General features: G+C 40.8%; 1 protein-coding gene across 1 annotated transcript in view; it reads right to left on the bottom strand.

Annotated features, from left to right (window-relative positions):
* The window catches only part of LOC132257777 (cell adhesion molecule Dscam2-like), a 44,549-nt gene extending 34,626 nt beyond the window's left edge, over nt 1-9,923 (bottom strand). The window contains exons 1-3 of the mRNA XM_059754807.1: nt 9,828-9,923; nt 8,902-9,139; nt 5,698-5,819 (exon numbers count right to left, since the gene is read on the bottom strand). Of these exons, the coding sequence (XP_059610790.1) occupies nt 5,698-5,819; nt 8,902-9,139; nt 9,828-9,923 (456 nt within the window). The remainder of the gene's footprint in view (nt 1-5,697; nt 5,820-8,901; nt 9,140-9,827) is intronic.
* Nucleotides 9,924-20,737: the final 10,814 nt, after the last annotated feature.

Genomic DNA, 20,737 nt, shown 5'->3' with positions numbered 1-20,737 from the left:
GAAGTTTGTGAGGAAAAGTGAGTTGCATCAAGTCAGAAATATATTTTATTGTTGACCTGTTTCACTTGCTCTGGCTGGAATTTTCCTCCAGGGACTCAATTTCACTTTGGCTTTATTGTGCTCTGAGGGGACGCTCTGTAGCTCTCTGTGGCAAGTGAAGTGGAGAAAGACAAGGACTCCATCCTAAATGTGGACATAAAATTTTCAAACTTCCACACTCTTCCATGCAAAATTCAACGTGACCCTCTTTTCACACCTTTTTCCCCCCCGCCATCCCCTTTATCAGATTGAGGGGATTTCACTTTGTACCGAATTATCCTGGGCTTGAGGATTTCCCTGTGCAATCAATGGGTTTCACGCGTGGAAAATTACAATTGCATCGCCCAGGATATGAGATTTTCTCGTGATTTACATGCCATCAAATGCAAATAAGTCCCGAGGGTGTGCGGGGTGAGAAAAATCACACACTCCCTGTGATTATGTGCCTCCGGCGGTTGGCAGGGGTGGCGGCGCGAGGGAAGATGCTGATGATGACGTGTGCTGAGTCAAGTGGAAAAGCTCGCACGACTCCCAGACCGCCCAATGTATTCCACCTCAGGAGCACAGCATATGTAAATTGATGGCTGGAGTGTGGGTGTGTGCGTAAGAATTATAATAGGCATCTCATCACGTCAATATTATCTGGCTCTGCCTCAATCTTGGGCGCTCAGGCGGTGAAGAGAGCACGTTCATCTTTGATGTTTCTTATTAGTGCAAATGGCAACCCCTTTTCGGATGCCTTAATTACAAAAGCCACACACACACGCCATTCTTTTAATATTCCGCATCACAGCTCTTTGTCTGCCTATTCGCTCCTGTCTGTCACCATGGAAGGTAAATATAATGAAGAATTTTTATCCCAGCAAAAATGGCGAAAAACATGTTTTTTTCAACACATTATTTTCACAAATTGACTCGCGCAAAATATGTTCAGCTCAAGGGGGAGATAATATGATGAAAACTGTTTGCAAAATCCCTGAACTGACAACAGATGTCAGCATCAGCAATATTCTGTCAAATTTGGTGGTGATTTTTATGTTTAATCACCTGAAAATTAACCAGAAACTAATCGAAATCTAACTGACAACTCTTTAAGTCCGATTTTCAGACAATTTCATGATTTTCTTTCTCCAATTGTTCTTTTCTTTATCTATTTTGGTCATAATAACAAGACAATTAACTAATAACTGGAATCTGACTAAAATCTAACCAAAATCTAACTGAAAACTCTAAAACTCACGTTTTCACACAATATTTTATAATTTTCTTCCGCTAAAATTGCAGTTTTGCGTAACTCAAATTCGCAAGAGTTTATTTAAAAAAAAGTGAGGTTAAGTTACACTTTATCATTTTTACCCTAAAAAACACAATTTTCATTGAGAAATACGCAATTCTACCAATAAAGTGAAAATACTTTCAATTTAGGCGCAATAATTTCTTCTTTAAGAAGTTATTCAGTCCTAAGTCAGTCACATAACCTAAAAAATATGCAACATTTCCACTTCTTAAATATTTCTACGAATCTGTACACCACTTCAGCCCACATTAACTCCTCCTTGGCTGAGAGTTGAGAAGCCCTACAACGGGAAATCGGTGTTGAAATGTGAAGTGCATTGAAGGGAATTCTATTCGATGTGAATTGAGAAGCCCCTGTAGATGAATTTAGCTGGTGGAAAATGCTGAAAAGTTTCAATTGTATCTAATACAGCATTTACGGCGAAATCATGACGCCCGACCACCTGAGCCCCTAAGAGTTTGCCACCCACTCAGGCCCTGGAGCATTTGCACAAGGCACTTTTGCACTTATATGTTGGCCATTAGCGACAAATATAGTATCACATAATCATCACCATATACGACAATGTATCGTGCTGGCTTTCGCCTATATGGGTGTTTTGTATAATTGAAAACAATGCCAACATAATGTGCAACTCATAAAAAATGTATCAATGCTCTCTTGTACACCATTATTGCCGGGGATATGGCGATGGGGATGGGGTGCATGAAAGACCGCCTTTTTGGAAACTCACACTCCTCGAGCGCGCCCGACTTATCGATTTTCAATTCTCCACACCCGATGCAGTGCTTCAGTTCATTTATACAATGGCACATAGTAAATGAGGGAAATAAAAGTTTTGATATTATAGCGAAGCGACTGCTGGATAATGAATTTTGGCTGCAACTTTAATTGGGCGCTGCATAATTGAGGGGTATTTTTTGAATATATTATAGGTAAATCATAAATTAACCACGGAAAAAAGAGAGCAGAATGATTGATAATGGCATTTTTTTCGAGGGTTGACAGAAAGATATTTTTAGAAGTTGAAGAATAAAAAATTACAGTCACTTTAATACTTTAGCTCACAGAGTTTCAGGTAAAATATCAAGCTGAACTCTTGTATAAATTCACTAATTTGATCAATTTTACCGGATTTTCTGGGGAAAAAGTGATTTCTTGTTAATCAAGATACAATTTGGGATTTCTTGCACGCTGAAATATGCATCTTTATTCATATTTTAACGGCATTCTTCTGTCTGATAGATGTCTCTGCTGACGCACGAAGGTTTTGGAGGTTTATTTATGCTTTATCTAGAAGTAAACTAATAATAAAAGTAATAATTTGTGCGTGGAACACGACAGTTACAGTTCAAATAATAAAATAAATAACATTCTCCTCCTCCACGTTTGCGGCTGCCGCCGACTTCACAGCCCAAAACGACGGCAGTCGCAATCGTGGAGGCGAAGAATCTGGCCACGGTGGCCACAAAGTGCTTCTGAGTGTTAAATTGGAGCTGTTAGGGCTTCTCGGACATACTGTGTGCGTCAACCCTCGCTGGGCTGGCGTGGTGTGGGTGTGCGAGGAAAAAATTGAAATGTTAGTGGGTGTGTTTCATGACATGTGGCTGGAGAAGACGACGAGAGTGATATATAGCAGACTCTTAAAGATTTTTGCTGAAGATTGTACATCAAACCCAACCCTTCTGGCCCCATTGTGTGTGCGCTACTTGACACTGTGCTTACTCGCTTCAGGGAACAAATATTCATCAGGGCGCCTCTGTCTCTTCTGTCCTCTTGATTTTCCGGGTTTATTACCCCTTTTAAATGACATGGTGCTCCAACCCACACTGCGAAATTTCCATTTGACGCCGAGCACTTCAGTCGCCGGCACCAGAAATAATTTCACTCTCTCGCTCGCCGAGTCCATTTCCACACGCTCTCTGGCGTGGAACTTTACGGTCTGCACATTGTTGCGTTTTAATCTTAAGAGTGTGAAGGAAGAGGAGAAAAAAAGCGGGGAGAAAAGAAGTTTGATTGTTGGGAAAAGTGTAAGATGGAAAATGCGGAGAAGTGGATTTTATCCATCGATTTAAGTTCCAATTTTAGAGATCATTATCAGTGTTTTATCGCCCAGAACGGATATTTCGTTCCTTTTCCCTGGCAATGGCAAAAGGCGCCCCGGCAATGGTGTAGGAAATCATCAATTTGGCCCACACTCCGCCACTGCTGATGGATTGCGGGGTGTGGGATGTGTAACAAATGCGAAACATGGAAAATGAATGAGTTCCTCCCTATGGGAGCTTTTGTGAGCTTCTCACTCTGGCGTGTGAATTCAGGAAATGATGATTTTATACTTAACATCCAATTAACACCGTCAAAATTCAATTCTTCGCCACCTTTTTCTGCCATCCGTTCCAGAATTCATCATTGGCTTTTCCGTCGACACGGCAGTTTTTCACTCAACGCTCGCAAATTTATCCTATGCGCTTTATGGATAGCAATGCAATTTCATGTGAATTCATCATTTAATATTGACTGGGGAAATTGACGCATGGCGGAATTGTACAATTAAACTTCCCATTTGCCAAAGTGCATAATAATTGATCGAAAAAAAACTGTCATTTTTCAGTGATTCTTCACACGCGGAGTTCTTGAGAATCACCAGACAAAATTCAACAAGTTCAAAGTGCCAATAAAAAAGTAACCGCGCAATATTCTGAGAATTTCTCACAACATCTCAGCGCACAATAAACTCTCACTCTCTCGCTCTAGAAGGCTTCAGCAGGGATTCTTTTCCTTCCCGCACCTTCGCAGAATAAATTAATATAATATGTGTGTGTGTGCTGAGAGAGGATTGCGGTTAAAAATATGCTACACGACTCAAGTTTTGAAGTCCCTCTTGCGCTGAAGATGGTGAAAATATGCAAATTCCTCCGTCCTGATAAAATGCTCACAATATAAAATTTAATGAAATGCACGCTGTGTTAACACTCAAACGCACACGTCACACAGCATTCCAGCCAAAGGGGTTGCTTTGCATGTCCGTGCGCTGCCTATTTAGTATTCCATTCATCCCTGAAGAGTGCTACTTCTCATGTACGCATCCACTGAACACTTCTGCCACTCATTCGGGAGACTGGAAGGCAGGCCAAGTGGCCGGAAAAGTGGGTTTTTGGTAGCGAGAGAAGAGTATTAAAGAACGAACATTCATTCCACAGGGAAGAACTGAGAAACACATCAAAATATCCCTAATTGCCACTTGCTCATGTCTTCATGTAAACAAGTACACGCGATTTTCTTGAAATTGTGTGTCTTCGAGCTTATTTATTGTTCGCCGAGTCGCAACCTTATCGCCCAACTTTGCCGCACAATGTTCCCTATTTTGGTTAAGCAATCAACATGATTATTGCCATTACTTCACCCCAAGTAATGTTCATTAAACACACAAATTAATAGTAGAATAAATACAATGGCAATTGCGCAGTTGACGGAAGGATGATTTTCGAATTCGACGGGTGAATCGAAAACTTTGAAAAGGCAAAATTGTCATTTTTCAGGAGCGCTTGGTGAAATTTTCGCGTTAATTTTGCTGGAAAATTTGTCGGATTCACCTAAAAAAAAGTCTTCTAATCGTTCATTATTATTAATTGTATTCGTATTTATTATTTTTGACTGAAATATAACAAAATTAATAAATACTCATAAAAATATCACTTTCCAAAGTCGGCTTTAAATAGTTTTTGAGGATATTTTATAAGAAAAAAGTCGAGAAATGCTCTAAAAAATCTACTTTTCATACATTACATGAACTTTTCTTCACGGTTTTGAAGTGAAAAATTAAAAAATATAACAAATATTGTATTAATTTATTGTTATTATAATATTTATTACTTTTTTCCTTTTATATACAAAGCTCAACACTTTTTATAAATAAAACAGATTAAGAGCTTTTAAAAAATACATAAGACGTAAACTAAGGAAAATCGACTTTTTACAGTTTTCGATTCACCCGTCGTAATTTAACACATAAATTACGCGTTGAATTCACAGACGTTGAATTACAAAATACAATTGACAGCTGTCAAAATTCATAGGAGTTAATGATTCAACACATACACGGAGTTAATTATCCGCATATCTGGAGGAAGTGAAGTAAAAATCATTCGGCGTGATGGCAATAAAATAGCCCTATTCAAATATGCTGGCTTTTAGGAGGGATTACAGTAGTTACGCAGTTTAATTACTTTCTTACGGCGCGAATGATGGGGCACGTCGAGAAATTAACAGCCACAGCTTCTGTTGGCGAAATCATAAAAGACAGGGCAATATCGGAGGGTGATTTTGGGCAGGTCGTAAAAGGGGGCGCGCGAGCGACTCACCTCTGGTGCAGGACTTCCGCTGCCTGAGCATTCGATTGTCGTGAGGGAATTGTTGGAGAACTCAACGCGATGCGGCGGCTCGTGGAGGAACACCGGCCCCTGCAGATCCAGCAGTCTCACACCTAAAAAGGACGAGGACAGAAATGCAATTAAGATTAATGCGGAATCTCCTCTCGTATTTATGCCGGCATTGTCGAATGAGGTGGAAAATTATGACCTTCTTATTAAATTCGCCTCTCTCTCTCGACGCTCGTAAATTTTTCGATAATAATTCACCCATGGAGTGAAAGTCAATTTCCGTCTCAAACACACACAGACGGCAAATTGAATCAATATAGAGAATCCCTGCTTGTGTTATCTATTTTCTTTCTGCAATCTCTGGTTTGTCTGGATGTATGCCTTATGTCGCCACGCCTTTAAGACGTCTTTAGCAGATAAGTGAAGATAAAGTTTCTCCAGCAAAGCTCAAATTCATCCTAAGTCTTATCCATTTGACTTGGGAGACGTGACTAAAGTTATTAATGACTCTGCGAGCTTGTTTCCCTGTTCACTTTTTAGTTATACAAACACATTATATTTCCCTTCAATACACCACTCAGGCACCCCCCTTTGTGTACACCTTTCTTCCATTTATCCTCGCTCTGTCGCAATTTTGGACCCACTTCCTCCGGAGGAATTTATCAGTGACAAGGACGAAAGGCGACCCAGGCAACCGTCACAATTTACTCTCCTTCGCCACTTTGCATTGCAGGGAAATTTGGAAATAGTTCACATTGGGGATTTTTTCTGGGAAAAATTCCGAGTGAAACACATTGAGAATTAATTAAATATTTCTTCAGAATATTTGATATTTAGGATGCAAAAACAACCAAGAATACCACGAATTATATGAAAAACATCAATCTATCAAACTTTATTTGCGCAAAACGCAAAATTCAATGGAAAATACAGAACTATAGTTCAATTTTCAAATATTTAAATCTTAAAATTTGATTGAGTTTAACCTTATTTGGTTATTTTCTAAAATATACTCCCAAGACATTCCATAATATCAGTGTTAATGAAGTCTTTGGACACCTTTGAATGCGCGGTGATTTCATTCCTCAGCCTTTCATGGTCTAGATAAGAAACTCGATGTACGAATTTTCTCCTTTCAAAACCCATCCGATGTCAATGTCTTGAGAAGCACCTTCAGGTGTAATACATCGACTCGTCTCTCACGTTTTAGCTGAATTATTCACTTGAAAAATTACTGGATCGGAGACAAAGTGAAAAATGCGGGAAATTCAATTCTCTCGGAATGCGGAAAGTACTGAACTTATATGAACTTTCGCAATGCAAGGGAATTCTGCAATATCTCCAATTTATCTTCCCATCAGCGTACACAATATTAAATAACTCAAATCGATTGCCATCATACGTGCATTGGCTGTTATGCCATATGGCAAAATGATGAAGTCTTATTGCAAATTCCGCACGATCCAATTGGATCTCCAGAGTTCCAGGCAAATGAAATATAATGACTTGGCGGCTTCCAAGGCGGCTTCAATGCAACAGGGGAGGGAATGTCATACCTGGAAATATTAATAATGCGACCTGCTGCATTTTTCCACTGTTTTCCACAGAGATATTTGAGGTGAGGCGTGGAAAAATGCATGCAATTTCGTGGTCGCTGGACGCGAGAGAAGGAGATGAGAAGAATAGAAGGTGGTTTGAATTTAAAATTTAAAGTCCGCCACATATATTTGATGTTTATATATGAATGGAAATTCCGCTGAAAAGTTACACAGGAGGAAATTTGTGAAATTAAGGTAATAAGCAGAGGCAAGGAAAAGTTGCTCTTCTCATCACATATTCACATTTCTCCTCTGTGCGCCATCGTCGAGTCAGCACTTTTTGCAACCCCTTCGCGAGCGCTCATATTTTCGGACAAACATAGCGAATAGAAAGTTTTCCTAAACTCCATTCTTTTGCCCTCGACGTTTGGATTCTTCGCGTGGTTGAATTCTGCGCGCGGGATTAAATGCCAATGTAAAATACCACTCACTCTCTCTCTGCTTAATCCCCTTGAATTGAATATGAATTCTTCAGTGGAGCAAATTGGCGCTCTTCATATGCTAATTCTGCATGAAAAGATTACACAATGTGTACACTTTAGCGTGAATTCGAGCCACGTTTTCTCTTGCAGCGCGCGCGGTCTTTGAAGGAACTCTGCGACTTCCCTTGCTTTGGAATTTCATTTTACCGCATACTTCATGTGAAATCGTGAGTTAACTTCGCCACAACAAATTGATATTCCTTCACAAGGAGAGATGAAAGATTTACATGGCAGTTATAACTTGGAAAAGAGTGCATTTCGAAGGAGTAATTCTGGCCGTTGAGGTGCTCGTTTTTGGAAATTCACTCAACGAAATCACGATTAATGTGCCCCCAAAAGTGCTCTGCCATGTGGGGAAAGTTTATTGTGTGCTCCATTTGGTGCAATTATTCAGAAAGCATGGAAATGACTTCAATATTTCTCTGTTGGCAGACAATTCCGACGCAGAGCGACATTCAGAATGCTTAATTTAATGATTAGGCATTGTAAATAGTCTCAATTTGAAAATGTAAAATGCTCATCTCGCGCTGTATTATCCATTCATCTCGCTGGGGTGCTTTTGGGGCGGCAGATAGGCGAGAGGGAGAGCCTTAAGTAATCGCCATAGAGATGGGCGAGCGCGGCGTAGAAAAAAGCCGAGAATAATGTGAGACAGACGCGCGAATTTTAGCCAAATTAAATTGTTCCAAATGAAGGGGATGCTTTCAGAAAATTAAATTTTCATCTCCAACCATGGCCAGCACTCAAGTATTTAAATGATAGGTTTATTAAGCAACTCAATCTCGTAAATGTGTGAGAACATCTTGGCGAAAATACAATGCAATATTGCGTGCGGCTGGAGTGAAATTGGGGCGCCTTTTTTGGGGAGGATTCGTGGCTGTTAGGAGATTGAAAAATTGAATATCTTGTGCTACAGAACATGATTTCTTCTCTCTGGACAGAGACTCTCCATTCGTGTGTAATAGAGAGTAAACAAGCAGAATCTTTTTTTGGGGTTTTACAATGGGATTTCCGTGGTATATTGGCGATGGTGAGTCACTTGGCAGTCGCCAGCAGTGCGACATTCTCTGGCACCATATCTGCAAAGTTCAGATGGATTCCCTCACGCAAACCCCATCGTGTATGAAGCCCCAAACATCTGGCCAGATGGGCCGATGGTGTGTCCTGATAGACGGCGATTTGTAGTCCGACCACGTTCCTGTTCATTGTCCTCTTAGCATGTGTAACCACGATTCGAGGGCATGTTCCTTCTTTCTTGCAATTCACTTTAAAGCACGGCTCCGGAATGCCACGCTGAAAGCCCCAAATATGCGGCGGAAAAAAGCGAGCGAGAGCCTCGAGAAACTGAATAGAAAGGAGATTGATGGACTCGTGAGCAAAGTATTTTGGCGGGATCCTTTCAAAAAGATCCACCCCCGACTGAACTTTCGCAATATCATTAATTTTCAACATGAAACTGCTCCATCTAATCCACTTTGGTAATAAATTTCACCCAAAATATCCCCCCCAAGAAGCCAGCGAAGGTGACTTTTATGCTGTGTCTTGCGAAAGAGCTTCGCAATTAGGGCAATCCTTGTAAATGTCAACAGAGATGGGGCAAAAGGATACCTTCACACCTCACCATTTTCGCGCCGCGACCGACCAACAAGTGGGCACGAGAGAGCGAAATAAAAAAAAAATGAAATGTTTATCACGATATCCCGACTCGGCCACGTATCTGGTGTAATTAATCAAGAATATTAAATGGGACCAGAGAATTGCGCACGGAGGCCATGCAAGGTGGAAAGAAAAGGTATCTCTACTCATTAACACGGACACGGACGTATTCAATTTCTCTCCTGAGCCATTCTCTCAAGCTCAGGTGCTCGGCGAAAATGTGAAAAATTTCAATTATTATGATGGCAATAGAAAGCCACGCTGGTCTTCCTCGCCATCATGTTGCGCCCAGGTTGAATGGACAGACAAAAGGGAGGAATTTATGGGGATGTAGTGGCACTTTTCACATTCAACTTCCCTTGTCTCCTCAATTCACCATCTCAGCAGATGCTACACTGCGCACAACATTGTCAACTTGAGACAGTTTTAAGGGTAGGAAGTCATAAGGAGGTCTAATATCCCTTAACGCCATGATCGTAAAGTTTAAAAGGTTACTCAAGTATATTACGAAAGTCTTCATTTAGGAGAGGGTGTTTCAGATTTTAAAACTAATTGAAACTAACTGAGGTTTCTTCGCAGTGTATATGTTATGTTAATCATATACCCTTTCTAAAGTCTCTTGCCACATATTCGAAACATATAGAGTGTGTAGTGCTGGATAAAATGTGGTATTTCGTCGAGAACCTTCTCCGCATTCGATTCTGTGCTCATAAAATAGTGTGCTGAAGTGTATTTGAAAAATGAAAAGGTTCCTTTAACTCTAAAGCTTATTTAAGGGGAAGTTAATTTAATGATTAAACGAACTTACCAAGTGAAGTTCTATCATAATTGTACGAAGCTCCTCTTCCGAGATGATCAAACTATGTAGTCCCTCCACTCTGTGCCGAAATCCACACGTTTCATCGATAAATTCAAAAACAAACACTGCTAACTTCACTCCGGGGATAAGCTCTGGCGGCCATATTGCCGTCCTGATCTGTCATTTTTCAAAGTTTGGCCGTAACGATTTAGTATTTGGGTTAGACTTAGAAAGTCTGGGAACATAACGGGTGGGGTTTGATCATCTCGGAAGAGGAGCTTCGTACAATTATGATAGAACTTCACTTGGTAAGTTCGTTTAATCATTAAATTGTACTATGCTCCTCTTCCTCGAGATCAAACTATGTAGATGTTTATAGCTCGTTACGGCTTTATATGTGAATTAACAAGTTTATTTCAGTTTATTTAAGAAATATGAAAATATCTCTCTTGAACCTGGGAGATCACCGTTATACATTTCACTTTCCATCTAAGATAGCTTTGGCAAATCTCTCCTTGTCTTGAGAAAGTGGCAAATTGTAAAAATTCGCAAATGTTTGCGATTTTTTGGACCACCCTGCTGTCTTCTTGATTATTTCAATGTCCACCCCACATCTTTTTGCAGCCGAAGTGGCTGCGTGTCGGGTAGAGTACCCAGAGAAAATTGTGGTGTCGATATTACATTTCTGTAAGATGTTTTTCACCCAATGACTCAATGTTTGAGCTCCAACAGCCTTGTGTGGTCTTTTAAAAGAAATAAAGAGATTTTTTACATCTCCGCGAATCAATTCAGTTTTCTGAATGTAAGCCTTCATGGCTGATGCTACACAAATACTTAAATCCTCATTGTAGCATGGCAACACAAGATTTGGTTGATGATCACTTGAACTTGAAGTTTTGATTCTACGGACAATTCTGATTTCAATACTGTCAGACAAAACTCTGATTTTATCTATTTCAATAAGCGAGAATGTCTGAAGTCGATGTCCTGTTACTAATGCTAACAAAATTATTAGTTTGTGTGACAAATCTTTAAGAGAAAGATCAACATTGTGTGGCATTTGACGATAGAAATCCAAAACAATTTGTGGATCCCACGTTATATCATATCTACGCTTATTCGGTCTTGCAATTCTCACACCCCGAAAAAATCTTTTCACATACTCATCTTGGGCTAAAGAATTTCCAGCTAGTAGCGCTACTGCTGATCTATATCCGTTGAGTGTCCCATATGGGGCTCCTTTACTGAATTCTTCACTCAAGAACTTCAAAACTTCTGGAACAACCGGATCAAATTGATTAATCTTGTGGGATGAACAAAAATTCCACCATTTCTTGAGGCCCACTTCGTACTGTTTCCATGATGAGTTTGTCAATGATGATAGAATGAGGTCATGAGATTGTTCTGGAATCCCTTTTAGTATGCAGCTCTCCCTGATATAATCGCGGCAACCAGGGTAATCTTTCTCCAGAAATTGGTTTCGCTGTCAATGGAAGAATGAATGTATGAATTAGCTGAGAAGTAGATTACTTCTGAAACAATCATTGATTGAAAAATTGGGTACCACGGCTGAGATGGCCATTTTGGGACAATCATGATTCCCTCGGCCTTTTCATACTGAATTTTCTGTAAGACTCGTAGAATTATTGAAAACGGCGGGAATGCATAGAAAAAATATGAATTCCAAGAGATTGTAAATGCGTCAAGCAAAAAGATCTATCTGTGGAGATCCAAATTTCGTATTGTCAATACGAAGAAGAATTTGACTGTCTTTATAACCATCAGCAAAACATTCAATTTTTTCAATCAACAAGTCAATTTTTTAATCTTAGCTTTCTTGTCATTCGGTAGCTCTACCGTCATGTTTAGAGAGTTATAATCAACTCCCAAGAATCTACAAATTCGAGACGGCTTCAATTTACTCTTCTCATAATTAATTATGAACCCCAAGTTGATCAAAAGCTCTTCTGTACATCTCACGCTTTTTGCGCACTCCGAATAGGATTTTCATTATCCATAAATCGTCTAGGTAAGCTACCAATGTGACTCCTTGTTGGCGTAAAGCGGAGACAACAGGTTTCATGATCTTTGTGAAAACGTAAGGAGCTACGTTTAATCCAAAGGGCATGCAAGTAAATTGGTAAAGAGTACTTTTAACCAGAAATCGCAAATATTTTTTATGCGTCTCGTGAATAGGAATTAAGTAGTAAGCATCTTTGATATCTATAGAAGCCATGTAACAATTCTCGGACATGAGTCTGATGACGGTTCTGCCGTCTTCCATTTTAAAATGTGGCGCATCAATAAATTCATTGAGTCTTTTCAGATTGATAATGAATCGATTCGAACCATCTGGCTTTGGGATTAAGAATATTTTGGAAATAAAATGATTTTTCTCGGGATAGCATTCTTCTACTGCTCCTTTTGAAATCAATTGCTCCACCAAATCTTTGATTTTAGCAAGTTCAGAAGCTGATGAGTCATCCTCTGATGGAGGATTATCTTGGATTACATGATTATTGAAAGGAATTTCGTATCCTTTTAACCAAGAGAGGATCACCTTATCGCTACTTATGTCATTCCAGGCGTGGCTAAAAAACTGCAGGCGCCCTGCAGGTTTTCTTACATTAATTAGCGACGGTGATATGACTTCTTGTTCTCCCCTCGGCTGTCTCTGAATTTCCTGGATGGCTGTTGACGTTGACGGTGTTGTTGCGGCTTCCTCGTTGACCTCGGTGACCCGCCAGTTGACGCATATTTCCTTTGCTGATTGCGCGGCGGGTTTTTCCAGTTTTTTGGCTTCGGATCCTTCTTCTTGACATCTCTTCCCGTCGACTGCATTGACTTGGTGGTCTTAACCGTCTCCTCCAAGTCTTTCCCAAAGAGAAACTCATCAGTTGTTGTAGATTGGAATGCATCCCTCATCGACACGTCCACATTCGCAATCACGAGATTTCTGCGAATTACAGATTCGTCATGTTGAAGATCAGACAGCAATTTGCCTGCGCCTGCCAGTAGTGTCATCAATTCACTCCATCCGGGAAGAGCCTTCTCCTTCAACAACGCCACTATCACTCGAGTCACCGCTGAGAGAGCGGAAGTGATCTTTTGTTGTCTCTTGACAATCTTGTCATCCCTGGCAACAATAGCGTCGTGCATTATGACCTTCACCAGCTGATTGAGAACTGGTGGCTCGAATCTGAGGCAGTTCTTGGGTGGTGTGAGCTGTAGCAAAAGCTCTTTCACTGACTCTTCTGGCAATCCCTTCTCTACAATCTCTTCGAACCGCATCGCCAAATTCGGAATGACATCTGGGGCCAATTGGCGATTGCCGTAGAGATTCTCGCCAAGAATATTGAGAATTTCTTGCTCAGCTTCAGTGACATGGTCAGCTGTGTCTTTCTGATCTTCTGGACGTACAGAGCCTTCAGGACTTACGGATCCTGTCTTAGAAGGTGAGGGAGTGGCACTCTTAGCCTCACTTTCTGAAGAGCTTGTGAGCTCAACAGATCTTCTCTCAGAAATGGAAGAAGATTTCTTTCTGAGCTGACTTGTGGACGCAATTGTAGATCTCGATCTATCTCTCGGTCGATATCTGGGCTGCTCACTGCTACTCTCACGGCTGCTGTCACGACTGCTGACGCTGGATCGTCGGCTGCTGTCCGGACTGCTGCGATGCCTGCTCCTCTCCCGGCGGCCTGGCGAGCGGCTTCTCCCTGCAGTTCAAAGTAAGACGAAGTATGTCAACTATGATGAACTCGAAGGAGGCCTTGATGAGCTGCATTTGCGCAAAATCCAGTATGACTGGCGGAGACTAGTGACAACTAGTTTTCCGGAGAGTTTAACTCTCTTCTGCCGTGTGTGAACTTGAGCCTTCGGCTCAAAACTACTTACCGGGGGGCGATCAAACCCCGTTCACACTGTGAGTATGACTCACGATTGGCAGAAAGCGCAAATTAAATGAGTGTGACTCATTTATAAGAGTGGCAACTCTTATTTTTGTGTTCAAAGAACACTGCAGCGTGATCGCCGCCATATTGCCGGAACTTCTCGTTGCTGGAACATTCTAGAAGTTTCCAGAGAAATCGCTCAATTACTGCGATACTTACCGCGCTTTTTGCGCTTTTCCTTCGCCTGGCGCTTGAGCTTTTTAAGCTTTCGCTTAAAACACTTCAGTTGCTCGCGTACATCCAGCTTTTCCTGGTGATCTCGCATTTTCACGAAAAAACGTGTTTCTTTCACGGCACACAATAGAAGAATGACAGATCAGGACGGCAATATGGCCGCCAGAGGTTATCCGCGGAGTGAAGTTAGCAGTGTTTGTTTTTGAATTTATCGATGAAACGTGTGGATTTCGGCACAGAGTGGAGGGACTACATAGTTTGATCTCGAGGAAGAGGAGCATAGTACAATACGGCTAAAGTTTACAAAACTTCCTGTTATATCCACAATAAACAAGAAATTAACAGTAATAGTATGAAATAGGGACCAATAAGCTCTTTAAATCCTCTTTTCTCCCTTTCAGGGGCGGCATTTCGCGGCGTCACGTGTCTAGTCTTGAGACCATGCTACGATATTATTCCTTACAGATAAAATAGATTTCCCTACAGAAAATATACCCTTGATTTTATTTGCCTTCTCCTTATGCGAAAACTTGTGGTTCCAATATATTATCCACTCAAGCAATTTCTTACCTTCGTCGGAAGGTTTTTCATTTCTACCGAATTTTCGCCACTCAAGCACGCCGCTGAGAAATAGTGGGGCGAAAAAGCCCAGAGTCACTTCTTCCACCATTTATCTGAGTCACTTTTTGCGTGGGCATTTAAAATAATGACACCGTAAACATACAGGCGATGAGAAGGACACGGATTCTCAGGACGAAATGTCACCCAATATTTACTTTTTTACATAACACCACCCTGATACATAGCACAGGGCGGCATTGTCGTGAGGTGGAGCGTGGGTGAGATAATAAACTATGCGTCGAGCAGGGCAGATGCCTCGATCGCAGTCCTATCAATCTGCCCCGGTGAATATATTGCGAAGAAGTCCAGAGTAAACATTGTCGCCTTGTGCCAACAAATACATGCGGGCTCATTGAATAAATATGGTGGAAAAACAGGGAATAATTTCCTCACACAGTGAGCCAAAATTAATTTTGAGTCGCACTGCAAGTGGATGCGAAAGCCGGTGTTGAACAAGGGAAACAGATGCAATATCACGTTCTTTCACTCGAAAAGCCAACCCTCAAGATTGCGGGTGGCGCAAGTGAGGGCGTGGGGGTGAGAGAAGAAAGAGATTTTGGCCGTAAATGTGTGCGGATAGGTGGGAAATTGAGGCAGAAAGGGAAATTCATTTCACAAATGCTTCACCATCAGTGTGGTTACGTGTCTGTGTCATTCCGTTGGGATACACAAGCTTCAGCTTTCGATTACTTCAGGCCCAGAAATCTCCGCCGGAGGATGTAGCTATTTATGCAAGGGCGCATATTGATTTTTTCCTCCACCCCCCGGGACAAGTGCCCGACAATTTCTCACAAGAGGCCAAGAGTGACGTGAAAATCCATGCTGTGAGGGTGTAAATGAATTAGATTGATTGGATAAATCACGATTTGTTCAGTGAATTTTCGCCGCCAATTCGCACCCCCAAAAGCTCTACGCCCTAAAAACAGATTCCTCCCTCACGATAGTGATAATTTGGGGTCTCGCACTGTAGGAGAAGAAAAAAAAAGTCCGTCTTGCCCAGTGGATAGAGCAAAGTTTAACGATATTTGGGACTATCTTCAATCTCTGGGTGTAATTTAATTTGATTCCAACTCTCTCCCTTTGTCGTCTTGTCTTTGAGGTCATGTTTTGTGTGGCGTCACCCCAGAAAATATTGGGGAGAATCTCTCTTGGGGCAGAGCTGCTCTTTTTCTCATGTGACCGCATAAATTAGTCCCGCATGAGTGTGAATGTGTTGCTCGATAAAAACCATCGTCCATCCACTAAATTCGCGGTCACACGCAGATCTTCTCACCAAATCAAGTTGTAATTCATTCTGGGAGAAGATTTATGGGCACCGAGAGAAAATCCCATCCTGAGAGATAAACAGAGTTGAGGTGAAAAGGCTGCAATGTCTTGCAGAGTGCAGGCAATTTAGCTTGAATTTTATGCAACACTCGGAAGCGCTTTGTGGCCACCGTGGCCAAATCTTCTTAAACTCTTCTGGAATTGTAAAAACTCTTCTTGATCGTCTTGTAAGAACTTTGAATAAGAAATTTTGAAAGATCCTGTGCAAAACTGCTTTTAATTGGACATTTTTTCCAAACATAACCTAAAAATCAACATTCAGAGGCATTCAAAAAATGTTCAAAACTTTTAAAATACACAAAATATCTATTTTCAACAGTCGCAATTGACGATTTTAACTCAAAATGTGATAAGAATATTCTTAAAATTGATATCATTGAAATCTGAACAACATTTTTGAGGTTATGGTCTAGTTTCGTACAATTTGAACCTCTTTTAATGAGAATATGAATAAAAACGCGTTTTCCGATGTGCGGAAAACCCAATTTGAGGTGTAAAATTGTCTTTATGAACTATTTTTAATTGGTCAGACTGACCAGTGTTTTCTTTCTAGTGTTAAAGCGCGCGACTTAAACTTCGAAACAAAAACGCTGCAAGACATGGAAAGACGCGCTTTAATGTGGGGATCATCCACTTTCCTTCTCTGCGATCTTTTGCATCACAATCTAATCGGATTACAACTCTGGTGCGGCGACGAGAGTGTGTTTTCTGGTGGAAGGCAAAATCAACTGGAGCAGCGGGTTTATTTTGCGAAGGGGAAGGGCGACAGCATATGTTTCGATACATTTTATGTGATATAATCCGCCTAGAGGCTCAATGTTCCACTTCACCACCCATCCGGAGGAATAGTACACGAGCCCCGGTGTGCTGCAAAGGTGCTTTCGTGCGCCCCTCGCCAGAAGACACTGCGGCGAAGGGGGATGAAATGGTGATTTTGCCTTTGGTGACTGGGTGTCTCGTAATGTGCAATTTCATTTAACATTTATTACCCTCAGCATCTGCAAGTGTGGCGTGAAATTTTCAGAAGAAGCCAATTATTTTGCACACACTTCTTTTCTCCATCCCCGTCGGGAAAGTTCCACAAAAGCTCACGGCATATAAAAGTCTTCGTGTGCACATCTATTTTATTCAATTTCATCCTTGTGCGATGAAATAGTAATTGTTTTATATGTGCGTCCCGGCCAGAAATGAATTCTGAGCCGAGCGGGAAGCGGGAAGAAAAATGAGTTTCCAGCCATGACTTGAGAGGAAAATTCTTAATTGGTTTTTTCGCACCACTTTTGCACACTTTTTCCACCCAACGATTCCGTCGTCTGTTAATTGTGTGAAACCCACGTGGAAATTCCCCTTTCTCCAGTGGTGCACTTGAAATCCGCATTGAAGAAAATGCCCCAGTGAGGAATTACTACTAATTTCCCAGGGAATATTTCATGATTTTCCGCCCAGAAAGTCGATGACAAGGGGGAGATATTGTCGTCAGAAGCTTAAGTGTTTGATTATTTGCAATAATTCTGAAATTTTCTAGGTTATGTAAAACATAACCTCAAAAATGTGATTCAGATTTGAGTAAAGTCTAATTTTAAGAATCTTCTTACCAATGTTTTAGTTGAAATCTTCAATTGAGATTATTGAAAACAAATGTTTTGTATATTTTAAATGTTTTTCGATGTTATTTTTTTAAAATTATGTTTGAAAAATTTCAGAAAAAGCGATTCAAAGCAGTTTTCACAAAACTATCGGTTAAAAACTTCTACAATCTCTAAATTTAAGTTGCTTGTTTAGTTTTCAGGCTGACAAAATTAAAACTGTCTTAATATTTGGAAATTCATTAGTCAGAAAGTAGTTGTCCAGATTTCAGCCACATTATCTCCCCCTTGGTGAACTTTGCGTTCGCGATGCAGAGAAAAAATTCATTAAATCTGCACACGAATATTTTCACGCCAATTAGGATGATTGGTGGCCTTTCTCAGCAGACCCGGAGGGACACAATCAATCACTTCTCGTGGCTTATTTGCCGCTCGGAGTGTCGCACTCAAGTGCACACTGAGTCAGTGGGGTGGAAAATGAGGGGTGGCTTTTTTAAGTCACCCTCTCACACCCACTGAACCTCTGAAATCTCATATTCCGGATCACGGAGGGGGATTAATGCGAAAAGACGATCTTATTGATAGGCTAATCATAAATTATTAGTGGCAACGGCCACACAATGCTTGTCAGAGTCTCTGTATAAGCTTATTAAGATGATGTCATTCAATTAAACTATGGGTATTAGCCGGAGGCATTCAGTTTCACTTAGATTTCACAGTAGACTTCACTTCTTGGCCTCTCTTGGCCTCCATGTGTTACCATATATTAATGTATCAGCCACATTCCTTGGCGGAATCGCGACTGAAAAGCCCTTCAATTTCCCCTCTATTTCGTTCTCTATTCCGTTTCAAGAGCAACAATATAAACTTTTACAGCTCTATCGGCGTGAAGAAAGTGTTACAGCGCGCTCTCCTGCTCCAAATTGCTTCCGTAACTCATTCTTGTCATCTGGGGAGCTGTGCAGACGGGAATTCTTGAGCATCTTTCATTAAATTCAATTAAAAGCTCATGTAATGGTTGTCTTATCTTTGCTGCAACTTTCACACACACACACTTTTTCCCTTCTTTCCAGTCTGATGGGGAAACTTTAAACTCTTTTCGTGTCATTGTTTCACATTAAATTCAAGTCAGTGCCAACACTCGATATCTCACACACCATCGAGGAAGTCTCTTAACTCGAGATCATGTGAAGTTGGCACGAGAATTGAGTAGTTTTTGCCGTCTATACGAAAGTTGTAAAAGAAGTCACACCTGAATGGGGAAGAAGATGAGGTTTGTGTCAGTGTGGAGAATTGAGGAGGGGATTCTAAAAGTTCTGCCGAGACAGTTTTCAAGTACATCAGTGTCAAGCATGGCTTCGCCATCTCAGGAAGATGGACTTTGGGAATTGGGTGGGATTCCGCCTCGCCGTTGTCTCACCCTGAGAATGGGAAGAAACCAGATGACACCTCAGTGAGAGAGAAGAGAGAGAGAGGATTGTGGTCCGGAAAATTGTACAACTTTCCTCGCCCCAGTGCCAGGAAAAAGCTTGTCTATATGCATAGTTGCAGGCAGTCAATAAAATGTATTATGAGAATAAAAATCAACTTTGGATATTGTTTGTATTTCTCCGGTGAGAAAGTTGGGGTGTTGCGACAAGTAGGAAAAATAGTGTGAGCTTTCCATGCATTTATGGATGAAATTTTCCAAATGGGAAAACTTTTCACAACACCTTACTTTATCTTCCTCATAATAAAGTAAACTTTTAGATGTTGTATTGCATAATAATTCTCCACCCGCGCACTTTTGCGTGGGGTAATAAAAATCCTGATGCGAGTGGAAAAACAATGCTACAGAAGGAACTTAATATTTGACGATGAGACGAAATAAAAAGTTATAATTCCATTTTCGATCAAAATCCACTTCTTACGTCAGATTGTTGGCAATTTCCGCTGAAATTTCCCCCTCACATGTGGCCAATACAAGATGAACACATCTCCTCGAGATATTTGCTCTGATATATTGAATTTCCATGTGATTCTCGCAATGTTCTGTGCAAGAATCATATAAAGGAGAAATACCCCGAAGCCATTCGGCCAAGAGAAGTCAAGGCTGGAAGTGTGGAAGAAAACCTTATATGTGAACTATCCTAAATGGGAAAAATCTCTTCATAAGGTTGCAATTTTATATCTCAATCCCTACACAAACTCTATAAATAATCATTGCCTTTGTAACCATTTCCGAAAATTAAAAGTAGAGTTGAGAAACTGCGAAGAATTCTAGACAATTTCTCCGATACTTTGCGATCTTAAAGTATGAAAAGAATATGACTTCAAAGGTATTTTTTCCTTTTTAGTTAATTTTCACAAGAAAAAGATATTTTTAAGCCGAATAATCTTGACTTTTTCGTTTTCTCAGTTTGAAATCAATACGAAAAACTTCGTTAAACGGTTTTTGGTCGGATTATTCTTACAAATTATGTCGAAATTGATTTAATTTCGACCCAATTTGCCTCCCAGTGATCCTTAATCTACAACTCAGCAGCACTCCTCAGCTCTGGCAGGACTTTTCGTTGGGAAAGTACATACTTTCGAGGACTGTATCGCATGTGAGAGGGCTTTCGAGAGTGCACCGAAGCCAAAACTGCCCCGGGGATATCGATGCAGAGGTGCTCCGGTGAAATCCAACCGCACGAGAGCATCTCGTAGTCCTTCAAATAGTTGCTCCTACACTGGAATTATGTTCCTCAGCCTGCCATTTTACATGTTCAATTAGGAAGCTCACCAGAGACCAACTCTCCAACTTGTTTCCCAACACAAAATCCACATGCACTCAATTTCACCATTTTCA

This window comes from Phlebotomus argentipes, unplaced genomic scaffold (genome assembly GCF_947086385.1).
Source record: "Phlebotomus argentipes unplaced genomic scaffold, Phlebotomus argentipes genome assembly scaffold_4, whole genome shotgun sequence".
Taxonomy (NCBI): Eukaryota; Metazoa; Arthropoda; class Insecta; order Diptera; family Psychodidae; genus Phlebotomus; species Phlebotomus argentipes.
This window is presented reverse-complemented; position numbering and strand designations above follow the sequence as displayed.